This window comes from Stomoxys calcitrans, chromosome 2, assembly GCF_963082655.1.
Source record: "Stomoxys calcitrans chromosome 2, idStoCalc2.1, whole genome shotgun sequence".
NCBI lineage: Eukaryota > Metazoa > Arthropoda > Insecta > Diptera > Muscidae > Stomoxys > Stomoxys calcitrans.
The window spans coordinates 154,186,597-154,212,580 of NC_081553.1; the positions used below are offsets into that span (position 1 = coordinate 154,186,597).

General features: G+C 38.9%; 1 protein-coding gene across 1 annotated transcript in view; it reads right to left on the minus strand.

Moving 5' to 3' along the window:
- Positions 1 to 25,984, minus strand: part of LOC106094160 (uncharacterized) — a 129,013-nt gene that overhangs the window by 14,765 nt on the left and 88,264 nt on the right. The window contains exon 20 of the mRNA XM_059361659.1: positions 25,857 to 25,961. Within this exon, the coding sequence (XP_059217642.1) occupies positions 25,857 to 25,961 (105 nt within the window). The remainder of the gene's footprint in view (positions 1 to 25,856; positions 25,962 to 25,984) is intronic.

Sequence of the window (25,984 nt, forward strand, 5' to 3'; positions counted from 1 at the left end):
TCAAAGAAAAGAAATTCATTAAAATTTTGTCTTTATAAAAATTTTATTGAAACTTTGACTTAAGAAAGAAATACCTTGAAATTTTTTTCGGAATAGGTACTTCCTATTACGAAAAAGTGTTTAAAGCCTTTTGGAGTAGGCTAGAAATGGACTCCAAAGTCTCAACATCTGCGGTAGTGGCATCAGACCGTAGCGAGTTGTCCACCCCTCCTATAGATGTGGGTGCCTTGACACCTGAGGAAGAGACGGTAAACTAGAGGGATGCACAGTTCGTCCCCAGCCTTTAAGTAAAGGTGATGTTTCTGACTCGGATTCAGACAGCGAAGGTGTCAATGTAACAGTCATCGTAGCCGAATCGAGAGATGAGGGTAGCAGGATGACGGCAGAAGTGAGCGATGGCTTTGCTAAGCTCATAAGCAGACGGAGAAAGCGATCCGGGGCACGACGAAGGAGAGATAAGAGTATGTACCGGCAGCGCAATAGGGCAAAAGTTCAGGATGTTGGAGGGATAGAACTGACATTCCAGGCACTTGTACGGAAGCTGGAAAAAGAATCAGATCTCCGGAAGAGCATAACACTGCTGAAATGCTGAAGAAGAAAAAGAGCTCCCCGCTTTCAAGTACTCTGCGAAAAACAAGCCAGCCATCCCGCAATAGAGACTCCAGACAGTGTCCTGCGGAGGTAGACAAAGTCAGAACAGGAACGAAGGAAGCGCGCACGACCCTTGAGTCTTCATGGAGCACTGTGACTTCCAAACTGAGGTCACAGCCATCACGGAAAGGGAAGATGGTCGCTGAGAATGCTAAGGAGCTGCCCTCTTACGCCAGAGTGGCTAGGAAGCACAACAGAAATGATCTGACTTATGCAGTTATCAATAACGGCTGTGCATCCGGTAGGATTCCACCAGATCATCGGTCTCAAGTGGAGAATCGAACATGTGTGGAACTCTGTAGAGGGTCCACCCCTACAAATAATGAGCTACGAGCTTAAAGGGGACATCTTTACGCTGAGTTTTGCGTCAGCGGAATGTATTGATACCGTCAAACAGCTCGTCAGAGGTATTCACGCTCCCTGGGAGGGCGCCAAGCTCGACCTGGAGGAAAAGGAGGAAGGAACTTTCCTTGTGGTTGGCACTGATCAAGTCTCCGTGACAAGTTTGGCTAAGACTAAAGGCATGGCGCAATACAGGAGCAAAACTCTCTTTTTCAAAATTGGGAAGACAAGGATAGGTGACTCAACAGCTTAATGAACAGGGAGTCGACATTGGTACCATCACCTACTCTCAAGAAGCCCATTTACTTAAGATTTCCTCTCTACTCAAAACCATGGAACGTATTGTGGAAACCATTATGAAGTGTAGGACATCCAGTGAACTGCTCATATAAAAACAGCATACCTATGTCCAGGGAAATTCGGTGGAGATTGCCCTGCACGAGGTTGTGCATAAAATAGAAGAATCCTTCGATGCCAAAACATACACTCAAGAGGTATGCTTTGCCATCGAGGGGGCTTTTAACAATGTGCGGACCGACACACTGATCCAATCCTTAGACCAGTATCGGGTGGACCCGGCCCTTAGAGACTGAATAAAACATATGCTAGGGAACAGGTTGATAAATTGTGTGTCCCATGGCATATATATAAGGGATAAAGTGGCAAAGGGCTCACCACTTTGCCACTCCTATGGGTGACCACCATAAATGACCTATTACGGATGCTGACTGAGGAAGGATTTGAATCCGTCTGCTATGCAGACGATGCTACAATACTTCTTAGGGGTAATGATCCGAACGAGCTATGCAGAAAGGCCGAAACGGCCTTGAATATGGCTTATGACTGGGCTAGACCCAGAGGTCTCAATGTTAACCCAGAGAAAACTGAACTATACCGGTTCACGAGGAAGACGAAGGTGGACCAATTTAACGCACCAAGTTTCCTTAATAAGACGATTTCGATGTCTGACACGGTCAAATACTTAGGTGTGATCTTGGAAAGGAATCTGAATTGGTAGTGTCACATTCAGGAGCGCACTGAGAAGGCTCATAGTTGTTGTGCACTATGTAACGGGCCCTAAGCTCCAAATGGGGCCGGAATCCGTGGATAGTTCACTGAGCGTGATTAGACCAATACTTACCTACGCCTCAGTAGTTTGGTGGACTGCTATGGAGAAAAAGCAACAAGTTTGGAGAAAATGTTATTGTATTTTGGCATAGGCGGAGCGATGAGGACCACGCCCACTAGGGCACTGGAGACTATTCTAGGTATCTGACCCATTGACATACAGATTAAGTGTGAGGCAGCCACTGCGGCTATGAGACTTAAACCAATGGGAGAATGGATTAAGGATGGGAGCAGCTCATAGGAAACCTGGAAGGAAGGAAAGAGGTTTCCGATCGGGGATCCAGATCGTGAGAAGACGAGGCTATTTCTAAATGGAAGTAGGAAAGAGGTCAGTATAGCTATCGGTATCATAACGGGACACATAGGACTACGAGCTCACTTATGTAAAATCGGTGCGGCAAGTGATTGCTTGTGTAGGACATGCGGGGAAGAAGATGAGACTTCCTTTGTCATTGCCCGGCTTTCGCGTCTAACAGATACCGGTACTTAGGTGGAGACACAATATCAGACATGAACCAACTTAGGGGAGTGGTATTAAAAACAATTAAGGATTTTGTAAATAGCACGGAATTCCTAACTTAACATTTTCATTTTAGAGGTTACTCTTTGGTTTTTAGAGCTCACAACAAGCCGATTACTTACTTAGGTGTATGTCCATAGTGGCATGGGGCGGATTAATATATGCACCCTCTTTTCAACCTAACCTAACCATGTCATTAAGAGAATATTGGATAGAAATTTTGACTTAAGAAGATATATAATTGAAAATCTCATTAAAATTTTATCTTTAAAGAAAATCTCATCAACATTTTGTTTTTATTGAAAGTTGTCCTTTAGAAAAACTTTAGAAAAACATCAATACAAATTTGTTTTCAAAAATTTTTTTTGATATGTACTTGAAATTATAAGTTAAGAAAATTTTTTAAAATTTTGGTTTTTTAAAAGTTTTGATTGAAAGCTTTTATAAAAATTGCATTGAAATGTTGTCTTAAGAAAACTCTTCATTGAAATTGTTTATTTGGAAAAAGTGTCGTATTTATCAAAGGAGGAATCGTCCACACCTCAAGTGACTGGTGTCCTGAGGAAGAGTGGTTCCACAGCTTTCTCACCTGCTCCTGGATGCGTACGGAAGCTCATCACGACAAGATCTAACGAATATTGTTAGGATGAACACCTGGCGGAAGCAGAAGACGATGCTAACACAACAGTGGTGGAGGTTTTGAATCCTGACTATGGTACGGATTCTACAGATAAATCCCCACCATTGTAAGTCTGCTTCGGCGGCACTAAAAGTCCTTCTGATGGCACGGGGATTGGACGAGGTTCTTACTCAGGAGCCATGGGTGTGTGAAAAAATGGTTCGTGGACTAAGAATTGCTGGGTTTAAACCACTCAATAGTACGGGAATGGGAGACACAGAGCCTGCAAAGAGTAGTCTAAATGTTTTTCTTCTTCCGTCGTTAAGCATTGAAGATTCAGTAGTAGTCAGCTTTGAAATAAATAAGTCTCATTCCTGGCCGGCATCCCTATATATTGTCGAACCTTAAGTTTCTGGTTGAAGCCGCTTATGCAGGGAAAAGAGCCTTATTGTTGGAAATGATGCTAATGCACATTACCAGATATGGGGAAGTTCGGATGTCAACGAAAGGGGTGCTTATCAAATATATTATAAGTTGCAGCCTGGCGATTTGTAATAAAGGGGATTAACTGACCTTTATTACCGGCAACAGGCAGGAGGGGCTAGATATTACCGTTGTTTCGGAAGATATAAGCTGAAGGATATGCAACTGGGAAGTGTTGGATGACCACAGCTTCTATGATCATCGTTATAGTAGTTTCAGCCTTATAGAAAATACTCCAAAAGAGGTCCGTCGGCTAAACAGAAGAAAGGCGGAATGGCACAAATTTCGGCATAAATTCTGTACGTCTATCTCTTCTAGACCAGAAAAGGAAGTGACAACTGCGGAGAGACATATATACATAGTGGTCAAGCGGATTACGAAGGCCCTGAATGACTCGTTTGTGTCAGCACAAGCTTGTTTGCGCCTGGCAGGCTGAGCCGAAAATCATTTAGGGGATAAAAAATCAACCGGTGATACATCATCGCCAGGCCCTGATGATGTATCACCGGTTGATTTACAAGTTATGTCTGATAGACCGGTTCCTTTACTTAGGGAGATATTCTCTGCTTGTATTAGCATGTCATATATACCTGTGGGATGTAGGGACACGAAGGTCATTTTAATTTAAAAAGCAGGAAAACCTTACCACACGATGGTGAAAGATTTTCGTCCTATTAGTCTGTTATCCTTTATGCTAAAGATTCTTGAGAGGTTTAGAGAAATATATCTTGGGGAAAGACCCCTGGATATCGCCAGTCGCGGCAGCAGCATGCATATAGCAAAGGCATTCAACTGAAACAGCCCTTCACGACCTAGTCGGCTACATAGAGGGTTCTCTCGCTGTCAAGGAATATGTAATAGCAGCATTTCTTGACATTGAAGGTTCTTTCAATAATGTAAAACCAACGTCAAATATGAAGGGGCTGGGGTTTCCAGGCATCAACTCTACTGTAAGAAAGTTTATAAATAACTCACTTACTAAACGATGTATTACGGCAGGATTGGGATCAGTACATCTAAAAAGATGGGTCAGCAGAGGTACTCCTCAAGAATGTCTCCTCTACGTTGGAACGTAACCATAAACAATATAAAGGGTGATTTTTTTGAGGTTAGGATTTTCATGCATTAGTATTTGACAGATCACGTGGGATTTCAGACATGGTGTCAAAGAGAAAGATGCTCAGTATGCTTTGACATTTCATCATGAATAGACTTACTAACGAGCAACGCTTGCAAATCATTGAATTTTATTACCAAAATCAGTGTTCGGTTCGAAATGTGTTCATTCACCGTAACGTTGCGTCCAACAGCATCTTTGAAAAAATACGGTCCAATGATTCCACCAGCGTACAAACCACACCAAACAGTGCATTTTTCGGGATGCATGGGCAGTTCTTGAACGGCTTCTGGTTGCTCTTCAATCCAAATGCGGCAATTTTACTTATTTACGTAGCCATTCAACCAGAAATGAGCCTCATCGCTGAACAAAATTTGTCGATTCACTGAAAATGATTTCACTGAAAATGATTCACTGAAAATGATTTGCAAGCGTTGCTCGTTAGTAAGTATATTCATGATGAAATGTCAAAGCATACTGAGCATCTTTCTCTTTGACACCATGTCTGAAATCCCACGTGATCTGTCAAATACTAATGCATGAAAATCCTAACCTCAAAAAAATCACCCTTTATTATTGCCCTGAAAGAAAAGGTGTAAAAGTGGTCGCGTATGCTGATGACGTGGCAATTGCATTTATGGGAAGTTTCCCAGTTCTCTTATATTGTAGATATGCTTTAGGAAGCTCTGCCTGCCACAGCAAAGTGGGCTACCGAAAGTGGTCTAGGTATAAAGCCGTGCAAGACAGCAATAGTTCTTTTCATCAAGAGATACAAGTTTCCTACAGTAGCACGTGTCTCCTTCGCAAAATACCTGGGTTTTGTACTGGTCAGGAAATTGTACTTCAAATCCAGCTCTTGCCCTATACACCTGCATGAGAGCCATTGGCAAAAGTTGGGGATTTAGACCGCGTCTGATGCACTGGATATATACTGCACTTGTCAGACCTATAATGCTATATGGTGTTGTGGTCTGGGGGACGGCGCTTAAAAAGTCCTCCTGCTGTTCAATACTCAACCGGATCCAAAGTATGGCCTGAAACCATCTAAATCACTGAATTTAATGCTACATCTTATGGCTCTGTTCAGTGTGGGGAGACAATTTGCTGCGACCACTGCTGTGAGGTTAAGAGAGCTTCTCTTTGATCATGTGGTTTCTACGCACACTGTGTTATCCATGGTACAATGTCCGATGTTCCAGTCAGTGTGGATTACACCCTGCCTGAGCCGCTTTTTACTACTACTAACTAACTACTGGACTTCTATACGGATGGTTCCAAACTAGACGACTAGGTGGCTTTGGGTTGTACTCTAAAGATCTAGAACTGGTCATATCGAAGAGGTTACCCGACCACTGCAGTGTGTATCAAGCAGAGATCCTTGCAATTAATATAATGTAATTACGACGATTGGTATAAATATCTTCTCAGACAGCCAGGCAGCCATTAAATCCCTGGAGAACGTATTTCTTAACACAAAAACCGCCCTCGGCTGTCGCAGATCTCTAAACGAGATGGCTGAACAGTTAAAAATTCACCTGTTCTGGGTGGCGGGCCATAGAGATATCCCAGTGAATTGTAAAGCGGACGAGCTTGCGAGACTAGAAACTACTCTACACATTCCAGGGATACTGGAATCTGTGGGTATGCTTCTAGCGACATATCATCTAAATTTTCAGGACCAGGTCCGAAGGACAACGAATGATAGATGGTCACAAAGAGGGGGCTGTGAGCATTCCAAAACTATGTGGCCTAATCTAGACTTGAAGAGGTCTACCGCTTTGCTGTCACCGGCAAGAACAGACGTCTCAGTCATTGTATCCGTCATTAGAGGTCACTGTCTAATCGGAAAACATGCTGACAGACTGAAGGTTGCCAGCAACGACTTTTGCAGAAGCTGTGAGGACATCGAGGAAGAAGAGACTATAGCACACCTTCTGTGTGTGTGTCACGCACTATCAGCCAGAGGAAGTTCCTTTTTATGTTCTCATTTCTTTGAGAACCTGTCTGATTTAGCGGATGTGAATATTCGCAAGTTTTGGGGCTTTTTAAAGCAATCTGGATGGTTCAACGGTATGAACTAGAAGGCATCTTTCTCTTCTGTTCCTGTGGTATCACAATGGACGAAAACGTCTTAGTAAGTCTATGGCAGACTGCCACTTTAGCTTTTCCTAACCCTTTTCCATATTTACAAATATTAAAAACTTCCACACGTATTTTGAACAAGCTTCTTGTGGACATACGTATAGTACGAGACAATTTTTAAGTACGCAGTTTAATTCTTTGTTTGTATAAATAAAAATCAATCTAACCCAATATGGCCAATATAGGACAGCATTCATTTCCGACTAGCGTGATTTCGACTACCTGTTGAACGGACGGACGGAATTTTTATCTTTGTAGTGTCAAAATTAATATTTCAAGGTTTAGGAAAAAGTGCACTTTATAGGAAGCACTGCCCTAGTTTTGAGCCCAGAAACACGAAGCTGAAGTTCGGTTCCCCTGCACCCACTTAGGGACCAAAAATGGCCCCTAGGGGCCGAGTACCCTATTGTCATTCTTGGTACTACCGAGGGATTTCCGTATGGATGAGGCAATCACATTTTATTGCTCTCAGGAGTATATTTAATATGGGCTTCCTTTACACATACGATGTGAAGTCTTTCTACTTATCATCCCCTTCCTACTCATTCTAGCTTTTGGATAAAAGTAAAATTTTGTAATAATCTACACTTTAATACCTTTCATTTGATACCCATATTACCTTAGATTAGCCTAGGGCTTAGGATTAGGACCCCCATTCTATAAAGGAGGGATAAGACATGACAATTTCATGTGCCCTGAGTCGACTCCAGAGTAGGAGTCGACCAATTTTATTCGGAGTCGAAGTCGAGTCAAAATTGCTCGACTCCGCAGCCCTGGTTGAAACCCCAAATATTATGTTCTATATATCAAGAATGAAAGGTATTGTCAAGGTAAAAAACTTCATATTATCACAAGTTTTTGCATTAATTTATAGCAAAAACCCATGTTCGTTCATCGTAAACAATGTTCAACGTATTTCACAAAAGAAGTTTACTTGTCGACAATTTCCGTTATGTGAAACGAATTATTTTTTTATTATTTTGTGTGTAATTCTTTGCTTTGCTTACAGCACAAGAAATACAATAGAATATAACACGATAATTGTTTATTCGAAAGTGGCGGTATTAATTTTTATTGTGCATCAATAAAACCAAAAAACCATGAGAGTGTTTGAACTGAATTGTTTTAAATTGCAACATTAATTTTAGTTATTTAATCTATTGGCCATGGTCATTGGGAATGGGCACCATCCACTCCTAAAAACTTAACTACATTTTATTTAGCAAGTGCGGTGATGAATATATTAAGAAAATCCAGTTAAAATTCCTAGTAATGCATTTGATTTAAATTATTGAATGAATTAATTAAAAAAGATCATGCAATGTTTTCGTAAACAAAATCCAAACGTTTTTCACAAAAGATTTTTACATGTCAAAATGTAGTTTGAGTTGATTTGGAGATGGAGTTCACATGGAGAAAAACAAAAGAGAAACCAAGCAATGAGAAATGTTCCTTCAGTCCAGTTGTTAAAGGTATGTCCTTTATATAAAAAACTACTATAACATATTTTTAAGGTTCTTCCAACTTTCATGATTCCATTCTTCAACATATTGTTCATGCCAAGGATTAACGGCTAATCGGCTTTCTGTGCGCTCTTAATCATGAATTGTCAATCCATGCGAAGAATTTGCTAATCGTATTCCTATTTATGGCCTAAGAGGGTTCCACTGCATCACCTCAGGTTATTGGTGGTGGTCTGTAAGATTTTTTAAAGTATTTCGATAATGTCATGTTCAGAGAAGGCGGCAATTGCCTCCTTACACTCTAGGGCTGTTATTGGCCCCGTCTTGGTTGTTATCGCCCTAAAAGCCGACTTCTATCTGAGAAGATGTTCACATTAGACAATCTCTCATTAAAATCGAACCAACTGACGTATTCCTGCTATGGTTAGCAAAAGGAAACAGAACGCGGTCTCTGGGTGCTCAATACAGGCGCCTAGATGAGTTCTCTCTTCTAGATTTGGTCCGTCCGTGTTGCATGAAATACTAGATTTAAATCAATGAAAGATTGTGACGCTAGAAAAAGTGTCTCACACTCGACCTCAATTGTTGTTGTCGTTACATTTGTTTGTGGTCCTCGTCAAGCTCTATCGGTAAGTAAGCGTATTCTGGTCCATACGAACGTCACGGGTACGTTATAGCCATTGGTTATTTAAAGGCGCCAATAACTCGCTTGTCATATCGAGTATCACAGGTAGTCAGTATTTAGGAAGGAGTCCGTGCCGGCCGCCCACTCATTGAGAATCTCCACTCGATACCGCTGATTGTCCGCGACTACAGTTGTAAATCCCACAAATGGGACAGCAGAATTCAAACCGTATGGTGCTCCCGTGTCGGTTTAGATCAATTTACTGGTTCTCATTGCCTCTCCTATTCCAGGACAACACGTTCTCTGAACATGTGTAATCTTCCTGTTAGACAGATGTCGACGTCATAATTTTATTTTTAGCATCAGGAGCCAAAGTGGAAGCAACTCTATCGTTAATTTTAAAAATCTTTAAATCGATGGTCCGGGGTCGAAATCTGGTTCACTCTTTGTGCTCTGAATGCTCTGAAACAACTACATCAAGCACCGTACAGATATGGCCCCAAAAAACTGGTCCGGAGATTAAAAGCCGATTTGGTTGAAATGGCTCTTAAATAGGCGTACTTCTGAGATTTTATCGGGTTTGGCGAAAATTTGGTACGTACAATATACTAATCATCTTTAACATTCACGAGAAGATAGATCCATTAATAGAGTAAAAGGCAATGGTAGTGAGCTACGAAGATTTGACACAGCCGAACTTAGCGCGATTTTACTTGTTTTGTATTCATTCATGTAGGTTTATTCTCGTAGAATTGAGAAATGCAATTTTATTATGGCGTTAAACAATAAGGTTACCAGAGCGGCAAAACGTGCCTCCTGGAAGCTTTTCTGGGAACAGGTCGATAGCCAAGATAAAAAAGCTTCTCTCAAAAATCCATGTCCAAACTGAAACTTTAGTAGACGACATGGGAGTGAGAGCAGAGACAACGGAGAACATGTTGAGGCTTTTGATGAAAACCCATTTTCCACAGGATAAGTAGGGACTCACGGAAACACCGGAATCTTGGAATAACGACATTGATCGAAGGTTTATAATAACGGAATTTATGGTGAAGGAATCCTTGAGGAGCTTCAAACCATTTAAGTCAGCCGGACCTGATGAAACATTTCCGTCGTTACTACAGAAAGATGCACACTATCTGGCACCTCGTCTGGCCAAAATTTTCACAGCGTGCCCAGGACTTTCATGTACTCTGAAAGCCAGGAAGGAGACAAGGGTAGTGTTTATATCCAAGCCCGGCAAGGCAAGTTATGCGACACCAAAGGCCTACAGACCCATAAGCCTTACTCTCGTAGAATTGAGAAATGCAATTTTATTATGGCGTTAAACAAGGGTAAAGCTAATAATAACTTTTTCAAATTTAAAATTAGTTTATTAAAAAAAAGGCAATTGTGTATTTGTGGATGCAAAAAATCACATTTTGCCTATTTTCGGTTTATAGAGCCCTTTTAAATGTTTGTGGATAAAGCCTAGTACTGACTTCATTCGCAATGAAAATGCCTATTAAATTATTGGGAAATCGGACAAACGCTATTCTTCGCCAGAACTCAAACATAAGTCAAACAACAATACACAACAAAGACAACACATTGACGCAGAGTTGATTGGTGCCCATATCGTAAGCATTTAATTACATTTGCAATTATTGGGTTGCCCAAAAAGTAATTGCGGATTTTTCATATAGTCGGCGTTGACAAATTTCACAGCTTGTGACTCTGTAATTGCATTCTTTCTTCTGTCAGTTATCAGCTGTTACTTTTAGCTTGCTTTAGAAAAAAAGTGTAAAAAAGTATATTTGATTAAAGTTCATTCTAAGCTTTATTAAAAATGCATTTACTTTCTTTTAAAAAATCCGCAATTACTTTTTGGGCAACCCAATATTTTGAAACTAAATTTTTACTCACGTAGTTGCGTGTCGCTACTATTTTGCTCATCGATTTTGCATAAGTGAGCTCGTAGTCGAATGTGCCCTGTTATGATATCGAAAACTATACTGACCTCTTTCTTACTTCCTTTCAGTAGTAGCTTCGTCCTCTCACGATCCTGATCTTCCCACTGGATTTTCGTCGTCCTACCGACCGTTTCGCTGTGTAACAAGCGAAAATGGTGTGAGGTTTCTCGATTTTCGATTGATATCGAATTACGTTTCCTCTCAAATTGTGGAAGCTTTATCATGTACCGTCATGAAATGAGAGCGAACATGATTTTAGTGTAAGCGCCATTTAAGATTTGTTACATTTTTGGATGACCGTGATATGTCGCTTAAAACACGTTTACATTGAAATTTTTGTGATATGGATTTAACTAGATCAAAAACGAATCATGTCCGTTTGCACATCATTTTTGGGGATTTAAGTGACATATGCAAGCGTATACATGAACGTGCATATCACACACATCCATACGCAATTCTTGAAAACAGTTGCATATTTTGGTACTTTTATCGATTATTCAGCCATAAAATCGGGTTTATTTGGGTTTTAAAAAAAAAAATTCTGCAAAAATGGCATTTATTTTTGTATGGTAAAGCCAGCTAAAAAAACAGGCTTTAGCTCTTAAATCTCTAAAACGTCATAAATCCACCATAAATACATCTATTCTACGACGGCTTTAGTACAATCTGCACCAAATACAATGGACTTTAGCAAGGAGGTTGAGAATTATGCTGTAGTTAATACGACTTTATGAGTGAAAATCGGGAAATGTATTAATGGGAGATATATCTTGATCTGAACTGAATTTGGTAATATATTTCAGAGGTATATGCATAAAGTAAAAAATTTGTCTCACCAAATTTCGTATAGATAAATAACAAATAAAAGCACGTTAGGTTCGCCCGGGCCTAGTCTTATATACCCTCCACCATCTATCGCAATTCACACATTCTTTGTATGATATTTTCAAATATATAGGATATTGTCATGACTATTGACAGTCATAAAAAATGCCACGCTTAAAATTTCAGCCAAATAGTTGCTGCCCATAGAGTCTCAAGAAGTCAAACGGGGCGATCAGTTTATATGGGAGCTATATCAGGTTATAAACCTATTTGGACTAATTTACTAATCTGGAGCGAAAAATTTCAGCCATATTAGGTGATAAATGCCACTTTAGAGGCTCAAGAAGCCAAACCTGACGATCCGTTTATATGACAGCTAAATCCGTTTATAAACCGATTTAGGGCTTACTTGACACAATTGTTGGATAATACGGATACAAATTGCGCCCTCTAGCTGCTGAAGAAGTCAAAATCCGAGATCAGTTTATATGGCTGCTATATCAGGTTATGAACCAATTTCGACCATTCTTGACACAGTTATTAGACGTCAGAACAAAACACCTCATGAGAAATTTCAGCCAAATCGGATAAGAATTGCGCCCTCTAGTAGCTCAAGAAGTCAAGATTTGAGATCGGTTTAAGTGGCAGCGACAAAACTTCAGTAAAATTTGCTTTAATGACAAAATTTCATGTGCAAATATTCTATAGAGGCACAATTAAGTTCAGGCCTGGACCGCCTTAAAATTGTTTTTCCTGAGGACAAAATTGTAATGAAATACTTACATAAAATAAAAAATAATTGGTTTAACCTTCAAGAGTACAGCAGGGTTATCTTTGCTATTCCAATAATTTATATTCTCCAATAGATGGCGCTGAATTTGTTGTTGGTGATGCTCGCTGTTGATTCCCATCAAATTGACATCATTTTGACTATTTTTGAATTCAATCGAATTTTCACTTTTGTTGGCCTATCTTATGCCACCGTTGCGCATGGGTAAGAACCTTCGGCTTACCCATAGCATATATATTAGAAAGAAATTTTAGAACTGAATATTCCTTTAATAATAGTTGCGACAACAAAACTTACGGCCTAAACCACTTACATTTTTTGGTCTTTTTATACCCTCCACCATAGGATGGAGGGTAAACTAATTTCTTCATTCCGTTTGTAATACATCAAAATTTGGGACAAAAAAATGTATATATATATATATATATATATATGTATATTCTTGATCGTCTGGAATTTCCGAGTCAATTTAGCCATATCTGTTCTTCCGCCGGTGGAAAGCACACTTACTTTCGAAAGGATAAAGCTAGGGGTTTGAGATTTTGCACAAATACTTCCCATTAACTTAGGTCCGTTGGGACTGTGAATGGGTCATATCGGTCCACGTTTGATATAGCTGCTATATAAACCGATCTTGGATCATGACTTCTTAAGACTCTTAACGTCGCAATTCTTATCCAATTTTTCTTATGAAATTCATAGTCTACTCCTGAATACCATTCATTTGAGTCCCATATTGTTCCGATCTGTCCATTTTTATTTTTAGGTCGTACTTTTAGGGTAAGGGGGAGGCCGCCACTCTTCCGATATCAAAATATTATATTGCCTATTGTTCCTTTCAGACCACTCTCCACATTTTATGAACATTTCAGCCGTTCAGCTGTTTTTGAGTCTATACGGAAAAAAACTAACATACCCACAAATAAATAAACAAACATACAAACAATCACAAATTCATCTTTATAAACATAGACTAACTGAGCTCGGCCCGCTCTGCTGCGCCCGATAATGCTATGTTGGAGTACTCTTAATTTGGAAATTTCTGCTTAGTTTCAGTTGAAAATGTATTCGAATTTTCCTGTGGATTTTTCTACACTCAAATACTTTTTATTTAAACCCCACATGCAATGTAAGTGTGCTTACAAAATTTCGCTTAAATCGTCGGACTCAGCCAACTGTATACATTTTTATGTACTAGCCGAACCGATCCCGCTCCACTGGGCCTTCTATTACTCTCTAATAGATTTTTAGAGTTGGGACACTTTGCCCTGAATGTGGATAATTCGTGCCTCTGTCCACTTTTGTTTTTGGGTGGTGTTTTTGTGGTAAGGTGGAGGGTGCGCCACTTCCGATATCGAAGAATTATATAGCCAATGTTTCCTTCCTGACCACCCTATACTATCTGTGAAAATTTTAAGAATATCGATTCAGCCGTTGTTTATTCTACAGAATAAATAAACAAACCGAGTCCCATATTGTCGTGATTGGCTAACATGATATTTGGGGCGTTTTCGCCCCAGTCGCGAAGTTGTTGTGACCCCTTATACTTCAATCTGATTCGTAATCTACTGCCGAATACCTTTCATTTGAGCCCCATATTGATATGAACGTCAACGTTGACTGCTTGTAGGAGTTTTGGGGTTAGGGCAACTTCCTGGGTGCCTATTTTAAATACCATATTCTCATTCTACTCTTCAATACATTTTGTTTGATACCCATACTGATATTATCGGTTCACTTTTGATTATGGGTAGTGTTTTTGGGGTAACGGGGAAGGATCCGCCCTCTTCCGATATCAAAAAATTATAAAGTTTTTGTTTCCTTCTAGATCAACATACACAATCTGTGGAAATTTCAAGGTGAACGGGTCAACCGTTTTTTAGTCTATTACTTTACTTTGTCCCACTATACGAACGTAGAATAGCGTTCCAAGCGCCTCGATCTACTGCACTTATTCTAAAATCTCTGACACCAAATTTTGAGGTGTCTCCCACCAATCGATCTTTCCATCGGGCTTTTGGTCTTCCCGGTTTGCGTATACCACCGTGTTTGCCTTCAAAAGACTTCTTTGCTGGAGCTTCTTCATTCATTCCGACAACAAGACCTAGCCAACGCAGCCGTTGTATTTTGATGCGTGTAACTATGCTATCGTCGTCATACAGCTCATACAGCTCATACAGCTCTTGGTTCATATGTCGCCTATATTAACTGGCCCATATATTTTACGAAGAATCTTTCTCTAAAATACTCCAGGTTCTGCCTCTTCTGCTTACAGAAGTACCCACACCTACGAATATACAATACGGGTAGTATTAGGGTCTTGTTTAGTGTAATCTTCGTTTGTCGAGAGGTGGCCTTGTTTCTAAACTGCTTACTTAATCCAAAGTAGCATCTGTTTGCCGGTAATATTCTTCGCTTTATTTCAAAACTGGTGCCATTCGTTTCGATTACGATGGTGCCGAGGTAGATTAAGTTACTGACTATCTTAAAGTTGTGGTTCGCAACTTTCTCCATTTTGGAGTTGAAACCAACCATTTCGCCTTGTTTTCATTTACTGCCAGACCCATTTTCACTGACTCTCTTTCGATTCTTTCAAAAACTGCAGTTACTACTTTCGGTGATCGACCTATGATGTCGATGTCGTCGGCATAAGCGAGTTGCATGTCTTCTCTTGTGATAAGTGTGCCATATCTATTCACATCTGAATCTCGCATAATACTCTGTAGCAGGATATTAAAGAGATCACGCTGAGCGAGTGTCATCCTGCAGAGTCTTATTAATTTTGCAGAGATACCAAACTCAGACGTGGCTTAGAGTATCTTTGAACGTAAAGGAGTATCGAAAGCAGCTTTGTAGTAAACAAAGAGATGGTAGGTGTTGATTTGTCCTTCTCGGGTCTTTTCCAGGATTTGGCGCAGTGTGAATATCTGGTCTAGGGTGGATTTACCAGGTCTAAAGCCGCATTGATAGGGCCCAATTATCTCATTGGCTTTAGGTTTTAATCTTTCACACATTACGCTCGAGAGTATCTTGTATGCAATGGGAAGGAGACTTATTCCTCTGTAGTTGGCGCATTCCATCTTGTCTCCTTTCTTGTTTACGAAACTTAGTGTGCTGAGGTCCCAATCAGCGGGTATGCGTTCTTCTAGCCAAATTGAGCAGATAAGCTGATGCATAGGCCTTATCAGCGTGTCGCCTCCGGCCTTAAATAGTTCAGCTGGTAACCAGTCGTCTGCCTTGTCGTTCTTCAGACGGGTCACTGCTACTTGGACCTCATTCTGACTAGGAGGTTGACATTCTGTACCATCATCATTGATTGGTTCTACGGTACCCTCTGCGCCGCCAACGTCGGACATTAGCAGTTGGGTAAAATGTTCTTTACCATACTTCCTTCTTTGTCTCTGCAAGAGGATGTGCCTGCACCAAGCCATTGGTTTGATGTTTAATTCTTTGGTAGAATTTCCGGACTTCATTCTGACTCCTGTACATTTCAATTCGCTCACAGAAAAAGGAAATGGAAAGACTCACGTCTTTCCATTTCCTTTTTCTTTCTGCGGAATAGACGTTTCTCCTCTCTTCTTTTCTCCCGATACCTCTCCTTCAGCTGACGCGTTGCTACTGATTGCAGGGTTGCTCTATATGCCGCATTCTTGGCTTCAGTAGCATCTCGACACTCTTGGTCGTACCATGGGTTTCTTATAGGAGGCTTCCGGTACCCAAGTACGGATTTCGCGGCATTTTCCGTGGAAAGGGCAATAGTTTGCCACTGCGCCATTATATCATCGGAACAAGGAGTGCTTTCATCAAGCAGTTGGGTCAGTCGAGTGGAGTATGCCTTTGCCATTTGTTGTGTTTGCAGCTTTTCAATGTCCAACTTCCGTGCAGTGTCAGATCGTACTTTCCTCGCCATGTTCAAACGGATGTGAACCTTTGCTGCAGCAAGGTAATAATCTGAATCTATATTCGCTCTATGGATCGATCGTACATCTAACACGCTGGATGAATGCCTTCCATCTATCACAACGTGATCAATTTGGTTCCTCGTATTTTGATCGGGTGATAGCCATGTGGCTTTGTGAATATTTTTATGTTCAAATCTGGTGCTACTAACTACCATGTTTTTTGCCGCGGCGAAATCTATCAGCCTCAACCCATTACTGGACGTTATCTCGTGGAGGCTAAACTTTCGACTGTTGGATCAAAGATGTCTTCGTTCCCTATTTACGCATTAAAATCTCCCAGAACGATTTTAAATACATACAAACAAACCAACACAAAATGATTTTTATTTATTAGACTAGCTAAGCCTGACCCGCTCTGCTGCGCCCGATAATGCTATGTTGGAGAGGAGTACTCTTAATTTGGAAATTTCTGCCTAATTTCAGTTGAAAATGTATTCGAATTTGCCTGTGGATTTTCTACACTCAAATACCTTTCATTTAAACCCCACATTGCAACGGTCACTAAAAGTCCTTCTAGGGATGTAGTGGACCCCCAGAGACTTGGTCTCAAAGTGAAAGTCAATTTCGTGCTCTACTCCAAATTATAGTTCATTTAAGATCCAATCCATATTGCCATGGTCGTTGAATTTGTCCGATTTGGGGGGTTTTTTGTGGGTGGGGTGACCCACGAAACACTTAGTCCCACAATTGGATATCAGATTCGTTTTCTACTCTGAAATATCTTTAATTTGATTCCCATATTGTAGTGATTGATATATAAATCCTAGGCACACCACCCCAGATTTTGATACCAAATTTTTGTTTTTGTTACAAAAAACGGGTGTTGTTGAATACGAAGACCGAGTGAGATTGCAATGTCTAAAGCCGGACAATATCCTGCAAAAGAATGTCAATAAGTTTTAAAGAAATGCTGAAATTGTGAGTTAAGTTAAAGTGGATTTTACTACAATTTGTTATACCCACCACGATAGGACAGGTGGTATATTCATTTGGTCATTACGATTGCAACAAATCTAAATATCTATTTCCTACCCAACAAAACATATATATATACTTGATACTCCCAAAGTTCTAAGACGATTTAACAATGTCCGTGTGTCTGTCCATCCCTTTGTTACAATCACGCTACAGCCTTCAAAAAATTAGATATTGTGCTGAAATTTGGGACAGACCCATATTTTTTCCATACGCAGCTTAATCGATAAAGCTGCTATAATTCGATATAGCTGCTCTATAGACCGGCAAGGGCTGCCTCAGTCCAACACATTGCTACAACAACAACAATACAATACAACAACAATTTATTATCAGATTCCTCTACAATTTGAAACAATAAGCGCTCAGATATTCGGAACGAATATGGTCAATATCGAACTTTATTTAAATACTAGCTGACCCGGGCCCGCTCCGCTGCGCCTTCTTTTACTTTATATGGAACAAAAGTTTCCTTGGTATATTTATTTTCGACAATTAAAGATTTTTTAGTGAAATACCATGCTACGAAAATAGTATATCGCTTGACTAACAGTTGAACAATATAAGTGCCTTTAACTGAATCCCATATGATCTTTATTGGTATACGAATTTAAGTTTGTATGTAAGGTGTACTCCCAGATACATGGCCCTGAAAAAATATCAGCATCGTGCTCTTCTCTCAAATACCATTTATTTAAACCCCATATTGCCATTGGCCTAAGAGGAGTTTACAGGATGAGGCGTCCCCCAAACACATGGCCCAAAATAGGTTATCAAATTCGTTTTCTAATCTCAAATACGTTTCATTTGAGCCGCATATTGGTATGGCTGAAAAATTTTTTCCCTTTGGGGGTGTTTTGGGAAAGGGGTGATGCCCTAAATACATGGTCCTATATTTGGATATCAAATTCGTATTATACTCCCAAATACCTTTATTTGAGCCCCATATTGCGATGGTCACTCAAAAATTGTTGTTTGTCGGGCATTTTGGGAAAGGGGAAGACCTCCAGAAAATTGGTTCCGAAAATGGCTATCAATTCTTACTCTACCCCCCAATACCTTTCATGTAGGCCCACATTGTCATGGTCGGTAAATATGACCGATTTAGGGGTGTTTTGGGGATTGTGGTGATCCCCCAAACACTAAGCCCGGAAAATATATCAGTAACATTCTCTATTCTCATATATCTATATATCATTTATTTGAACCCCATATTGCCATTGCCCTCAAAATTGGATATCAAGTTCGTTTTCAAATCTCATTTAAACTCCTTAATGCAAAAGTCAGCAAATATGTCCGGTTTTGGGTATTGGCCATAAAAACTTTGAATATTTAGTTCCACTCTTGTTAAGACCCAAATTGTCTTGGTGAGCAAATACGTCCTATTTGGGGGTTGTTATGGTGTGGGACGTCCCCTAGACAGTTGGTCCCTAATGTTGATATCAGATACGTAGTCTACTCAAAATACCTTTAATTTTCCATGGTCGGCAAACATGACCGGCTTGGGGGGTGTTTTGGGGGATAGGCGGCCACTCAGTGAGTTGCCCTTGAAAATATACATCGGGTTCGTGTTCCACTCTAAAAACCCTTTTAATTGAGCCCCATATTGCAAAAGTCAGCAAATACTTGCTATTTGGGTGGTGTTGTGGGGTGGCCCCATAGACACTTTTCCCAAATATTGATATCAGATTCGTGCTTTACTCCCAAATACCTTTCATTTGAGTCCCACTTGGTCCCATATTTGGATATCAGATTCTACTTCTACACTCACATACCTTTTAATTAAGCCCCATATTCCCATGGTCAGTAAATAAGTCCTGTTTGGGGGGTGTTTCGGGGAAGGAGTCCACCTCCCCCAGAAACGTGGTCTCATATTTGGATATCAGATTCGTTTTCTACTCGCAAATACCTTTCATTTGAGTCCCATATTGCCATGATCGGTATATATTCTATTTAGGGGTGTTTTGGGGGTTGGGTGGTGTTGTGGGGGTGGGATGGCCCCATAGACAATTTTCCCGAATATTGATATCAGATTTGTGCTTTCATTTTAGACCCATGTGGCTTAGACCCATACCTTTCATTTTAGACCCATACCTTTCATTTTAGACCCATGTGGCTATGGTCGTAAATGTGTCCCTTTTGGGGGAGGGTTTTTGGGAAGAGGCGGCCCCCCAAACACTTGGTCTCAGATTCGAATTCTACACTGAAAACCCTTTAATTTGAGAACCATATTCCCATGGTCAGTAAATAAGTCCTGTTTGGGGGTGTTTTGGGAAGGGGTGGACCCCCAGAAACGTGGTCCCACATTTGGATATCAGATTCGTATTCTACTCAAATAACTTTCATTTGAGTCCCATATTGCATTTCATTTGAGTCCCATATTGGTCGGTAAATATGTCCGATTTGGGGGTTGGAGTGGTCCCCCTAGCACTTGGTTCGACAAATGGATATCAGATACATTTTCGTATCATTTTCGTATAACAGAGCACGCAGAAAAAAGACGATTCATGGTTAAATTCTAGACCAAACTGAAGATGTATGACAGCGAAACAAAGCACGAAACGTGCGAGAGCTGTTTAAACCAGTGTGCCATAAAAATAATAGTTAACATGTAAGAGCGTACTAAGTTTAGCTGGGTCGAATCTTATATACCCTCCACCATGGATCGCATTTGTCGAGTTTTGATCGGTATCTCTTTTTAGGCAAACAAAGAAAAAGGGATAAGAACTGTTATGTCGATTCGGACCATAAGTAAATCGAATTTTGAAGACCATAGTAAAAGTCATTGGGCAATATTTCATTCTATACCAATAAGAAATACGCCTTGTAGGGGCTCAAGAAGCATAATCGGGAGATCGGTTTATGTGGGAGCTATATCAGGCTACAGATCGATTAAGACCATATTGGACCTTAGATCGATTAAGACCATATGTATGTTGAATATCATGGGAAAAGCCGTTGTACATAATTTCAGCGACATCTGATAATAATTGCGCCCTCTAGAGGCTTAAGAAGTCAAGATCTCAGATCGGTTTATATGGGAGCTATAGCAGGTTATGTACCGATTTGAACCATACTTTGCACAGTTTTTCGAAGTCATAACACAACACCTTATACAATTTCAGCCCCTTTAGTGGCTTAAGAAGCCATGATCCAAGATCGATTTATATATCATACAGGGACGTAGCCAGAATGTAATTTTTTTTTTTTGGGGGGGGGGGGTTGACTTGGGCTCACCCCACATTTTTTCAAAATCAAAAAATTGCCTAAATTCTTCTGTTACTGTGAAATTGGTGAAGATACTTACATTTTTTTGAAAATGTTGGTCGCTATTGGATGCAGGAACTGACTCCTCTACGGTGACATTTGGTCATGAAGTTAGATCTGAATTTTGTACTGATTCATTGTGATTGTGATGAAATTTTTTCATTTGCGCTTATTTTTGCTCTCAAACTAGTTAAATGACAACGGGTTATTGTTTGTGTCGGTCTATTGCTTTTAAATGACTTTTTTTCCATGCAATTTTACGCAAACAAACTGAAAACATTAAGTTACTATAATTGTTAAATATTTCAAAAAATAAATTTTGACTAATTTTTGCGAAGAACCATCTACTTCCTGCTAAACTTGATGTAGCTAACCTCTTCTTCTAACTTTCAAATCGATTGAAAATCCGTTTTTGTTGGAAAAGATGTCCGGTAGAAATTGTCCCAACTATTGTCGTACATGCTTATAATTTCCATCATGTCTTTATGAGTCCTAAACTTTTCCTGATTTATTGGAGATAAAATAAGAAAATGTGGTTGAACTAAAAAAATCATAAACACGAAGAGATTTCTTCGTTATTGCAGTTGTAACCATTTTTCTTTTTTTACCCCCTAACTGATGTCAAATTACCCAGCGGCAAACGTATTTATAATACAAAACTTGCTCTCATGGATAAAAGTCTGCTGCCTAATATTCTTTCAACACATTTCCTCACTTAACGTGGGTATTAAGTTCGGGTGAAGTACACTGTGAAAATTAATATTTTTACGATTACTTTTTGTAGATAATAGATTTTAAAGCAAAAAGATTTTCTGGTTTCATTCATTAGGGCATTCCCGTTATTTATGATAAAATTTTAATACAATTTTTAGTTATCAGTAATATATTTATATCCACCACCGAAGGATGGGGGTATATTCAATTTGTCATTCCGCTTGCAACACATCGAAATATCCATTTCCGACCCTATAAAGTATATATATTCTTGATCTAAGACGATCTAGACATGTCCGTCCGTCTGTCTGTTAAAATCACTCTACAGGCTTCAAAAATAGAGATATTGAGCTGAAACTTTGCACAGATAAGCAGTTCGAAGATGGGCTATCGGACTATATCTTGATATAGCCCCCATATAGACCGATCGGCCGATTAGTGTCTTAGGCCAATAAAAGCCACATTTATTATCCGATTTTGCTGAAATTTGGGACAGTGAGTTGAGTTAGGCCCTTCGACATCCTCGGTGAATTTGGCTCAGATCGATCCAGATTTGAATATAGCTGTCATATAGACCGATCCTCCGATTTAGGGTCTTAGGCCCAAAAAAGTCACATTTATTTTCCGATTTTGCTGCAATTTGGAACAGTGAGTTGTGTTAGGCCCTTCGACATCCTCCGTGAATTTGGCTTAGATCGGCCCAGATTTGGATATAGCTGCCATATAGACCGATCCTCCGATTTAGGGTCTTAGGCCCATAAAAGTCACATTTATTATCCGATTTTGCTGAAATATGAGACAGTAAGTTGTGTTAGGTCCTTCGACATCCTTCCTGAATTTGGCTCAGATCGGTCTAGATTTGGATATAGCTGCCATATAGACAGATCCATCGATTTAAGGTCTTAGGCCCATAAAAGCCACATTTATTATCCGATTTTGCTGAAATTCGGGACAGTGAGTTGTCTTAGGTCTTTCTACATCTTTCTTTAATTTGGCCTTGGTCCGATCAGATTTGAATATAGCTGCCATATAGACCGATTTCTCGATTTAAGGTTTTGGGCCCATAAAAGGCGCATTTATTGTCCAATGTCGCCGAAATTTAGAACGGTGAGTTACGTTGTTAAGTTAAGAGTAATGGCACAGATCGGTCCAGGTTTGGATATAGCTGCCATATAGACCGATCTCTGGGTTCTAGGTTTTGGGCCTATAAAAGGCCAATTTCCAATGTCCAATTTCGCCGAAGTTTGGAACAGTGATTTGCGTTAGGCTCTTCAACATTCTTCTGCAATTTGGTCTAGATCGATCAAAGTTAGCATATAGCTGCCATATAGACCGATATCTCGATTTAAAGTCTTAACCCCAAAAAAGGCGCATTTATAATCCGATTTAACTGGAATTTTACGTATTGACTTGTGTTAAGCTTTTCGATATCCATGTTGTATATGGTTCAGATCGTTTTAGTTTTGGATATAGCTACTAAAAACACCAATAGTTTGTTATACACAATTGAACAATGACTTGTACTTATTAGCATTTGGTCCAATTGGGATCATATTTCGATATAACTGCTACGGGCCATAAGAAATGCAATTTTCACATGATTTTGTTGAAAGATGGTTTAAGACATTTTAAATATTATTTCACTGTGCTCATATCTACGGCCAAAAGAACTAACAAATTTCTAAAATAGTTTTCGTTCCTTATTTATTATGTGCTCCGTATCAATAAAAAAGACGAAATGGTTTTATTTGAAACATTTATTTTAAAATGTAAATTAATCTATGTGATCATTTCGGGGTTTTAAAATTGTGTTTCCGAGTCCTTAATATTTTTAATTTCGTTGCTGATGTAATTCAAATAATTTATAATTAAATATTACTTATTATTCTTTGGAAAAGTTTTTCAGACTAACGAGACAAATATTTAATTTTAAGACAATTTTTTAATTAATATTTTTTTTGTCATATAAATATTCAATTAAAGTAATAAAACTAGATTTAAGAGAAAATTCATATAGAATTATGTATTAGAAAAATATTTGTTAAATTTTTGTCTTTCGGAACAAATTGTATACATTTTTGTTGTTTGCACTTCCTTTTTTCGGTCTTAAAATCTTATTGAGATTCCTTTGCAGGATATTCCATTGCAGGATATTCCATTGCAGGATATTCCATTGCAGGATATAGCATAGCAAAAACACATTTAAAAGTCAGCGTGTTGTTGCTAAAAGCATTTGACTGATTTCCCGTATCGCGATTTCAATTTCGACCGAGAAACATCATTAGTGGGAGATGGAAATGGAACATGGAGCTTTATCACTATTCCAACTAGAGCAGGTTGTAAAGCGCACATCTGAACTTGAATGCTGAAACCAGTCAAATGCTTTTAACAACAACTGAATTTTAAATGTTTTTTTGCTATACTATTCTTTGAATATAAAGTATTAAACGGAATGGTCTAAAGTCGGACAATATCCTGCAATGGAATCTCATCAAATTGTTTTGGGAAGAAAATTGCATGATGATTTTAGCTTAAAAAAACATTAAACAACATTTCGTTTCAAACAAACACAAAAATTATATCTTTTGAAAAAATTACAAATTGGAATTGAGCTGCCTTAGAAAAAATTCCATGTGGAGTTAGGAAAGAGGTATCGTAATTAAATTTGGATTTGTTTGAAATGACCGACTGAAATCAGTTACAACAATTTTGCCCGTCATGTTTTTGGGGGAAAATTGGCTTGTCGAATGTCAGCAATTTTTTCAACCCCAAAAATTCAACGAAAAAATTTCTCAAAATTCTTAGGATTAAGATTTGTGTAATCCCTTTTAAATTGCATTTGTTGCATTTGATGATTTCTATATTTAAAAAAAAATTGCAATAATCCTACATCTATTGAGGTGTGCTTTTACGCCAAAATCATTAAAACCAACTTTCTTCGCTAAATGGTCATAAAGTATTAAGAAAATGATTTTTTTGTTGTAGGGGAAATAGGAAATAAAAAGTTATTTTTTACTCCAAATTTTTTAAAATACAAAATATTTAAAATTCTCTAGATTATAAATACATAAAATTTCATGAAAATCAGAAAACGGAATTGGTGGTCAGGCGTAATGGGTTTCAAATTTTGTCTTGAAAAATTTTTATTGAAATTTGTTTATAGAAAAAATTTGAACAAATTGTTGTTTGGGACAGATAAGCATAATAAAATGTCGCAAAATGCAAAATTTTATTGAAATTTTTGCTTCAAAAAATAATCTCGAGGTCTATAGAGAGTTTCTCGATAAAATTTAGTCCTGAAAAAATTCATTGAAATTGACACTTTAGAAAAAATGTTATTGACATTTGTTTTATAAAAATTTTGTCTTAAACAAAATTAACAAAAAAATTGTCTTTACAAAATAATTTCGAGGTGGGCCCGGCCCGTGCTGAAGTTTTTCGTTAGAGAATGTTACCCTGAAATATTGTCTTAGAAAAATTTCATTATAGTTGTTTTTGAAAAAATTTCATTGAAATGTTGTTCTTAAGAAAAATAATGTCAAAGTGGTCGGGGCTCCGCTTCGAGGGCAACGCCCCCAAAATCAGCAATATCAGGTTATGTACCGATTTAAGCCATACTTAGCACAGTTGTTGGAAGTCATATCAAACAACTTCATACAAAATTTCAGACAATTTTGATAAGAATTGCGCCCTCAAGATGATCAAGAAGTCGAGATCCAAGATCGGTATATATTTTAGCTATATCAGGTCAAAAACCGATTTGAACCATACCATGAACCAGTTGTTGGAAGTAATACCAAAATATAACCTGCAAATTTTCAGCTAAATCGGATAAGAATTGCGCCCCCAGATGCTCAAGAAGTCAAGACCCAATATCGGTTTATGTGGTAGATATATCAGGCTATGAACCATTCTTAGCGCAGTTCTGGGAAGTGATACCAAAATACCACGTGCAAATTTTCAGACAAATCGGATAAGAATTGCGGCGGTTGCACCACAACCGCCTATAAACAAACAATGTTTTAAGAGTCATATATTCAACAACGCCTGGGTATGATAATGACACTTAGCAACGTACCAGAGGCTAACTTTTAGCAAAAACCCAAAGGAGTGGTTGGAAGCCAAAACCGCTTATGCCTTTTGGACAAAAATGACCGTAACTGGTTTTAAAAAGGTCTGATTTTAAATGAAAAAACACTAAGTTTAAAAATCTGTTGTTAGCCTACGTTAGACTTGTTATGTCAATGCATTGTCTTCAAATTAAATGAGTGTACATACCATTCAGTGGCTTGTCGGGTGGCATCTCAAATAAAAGCTCATTTCCGGGTTCCGGCAATAATTCATTGATTACATATTCGTCTTTTTTTGTATCTGAAATGGTCTCTTCACAAGAATTATTGAACATT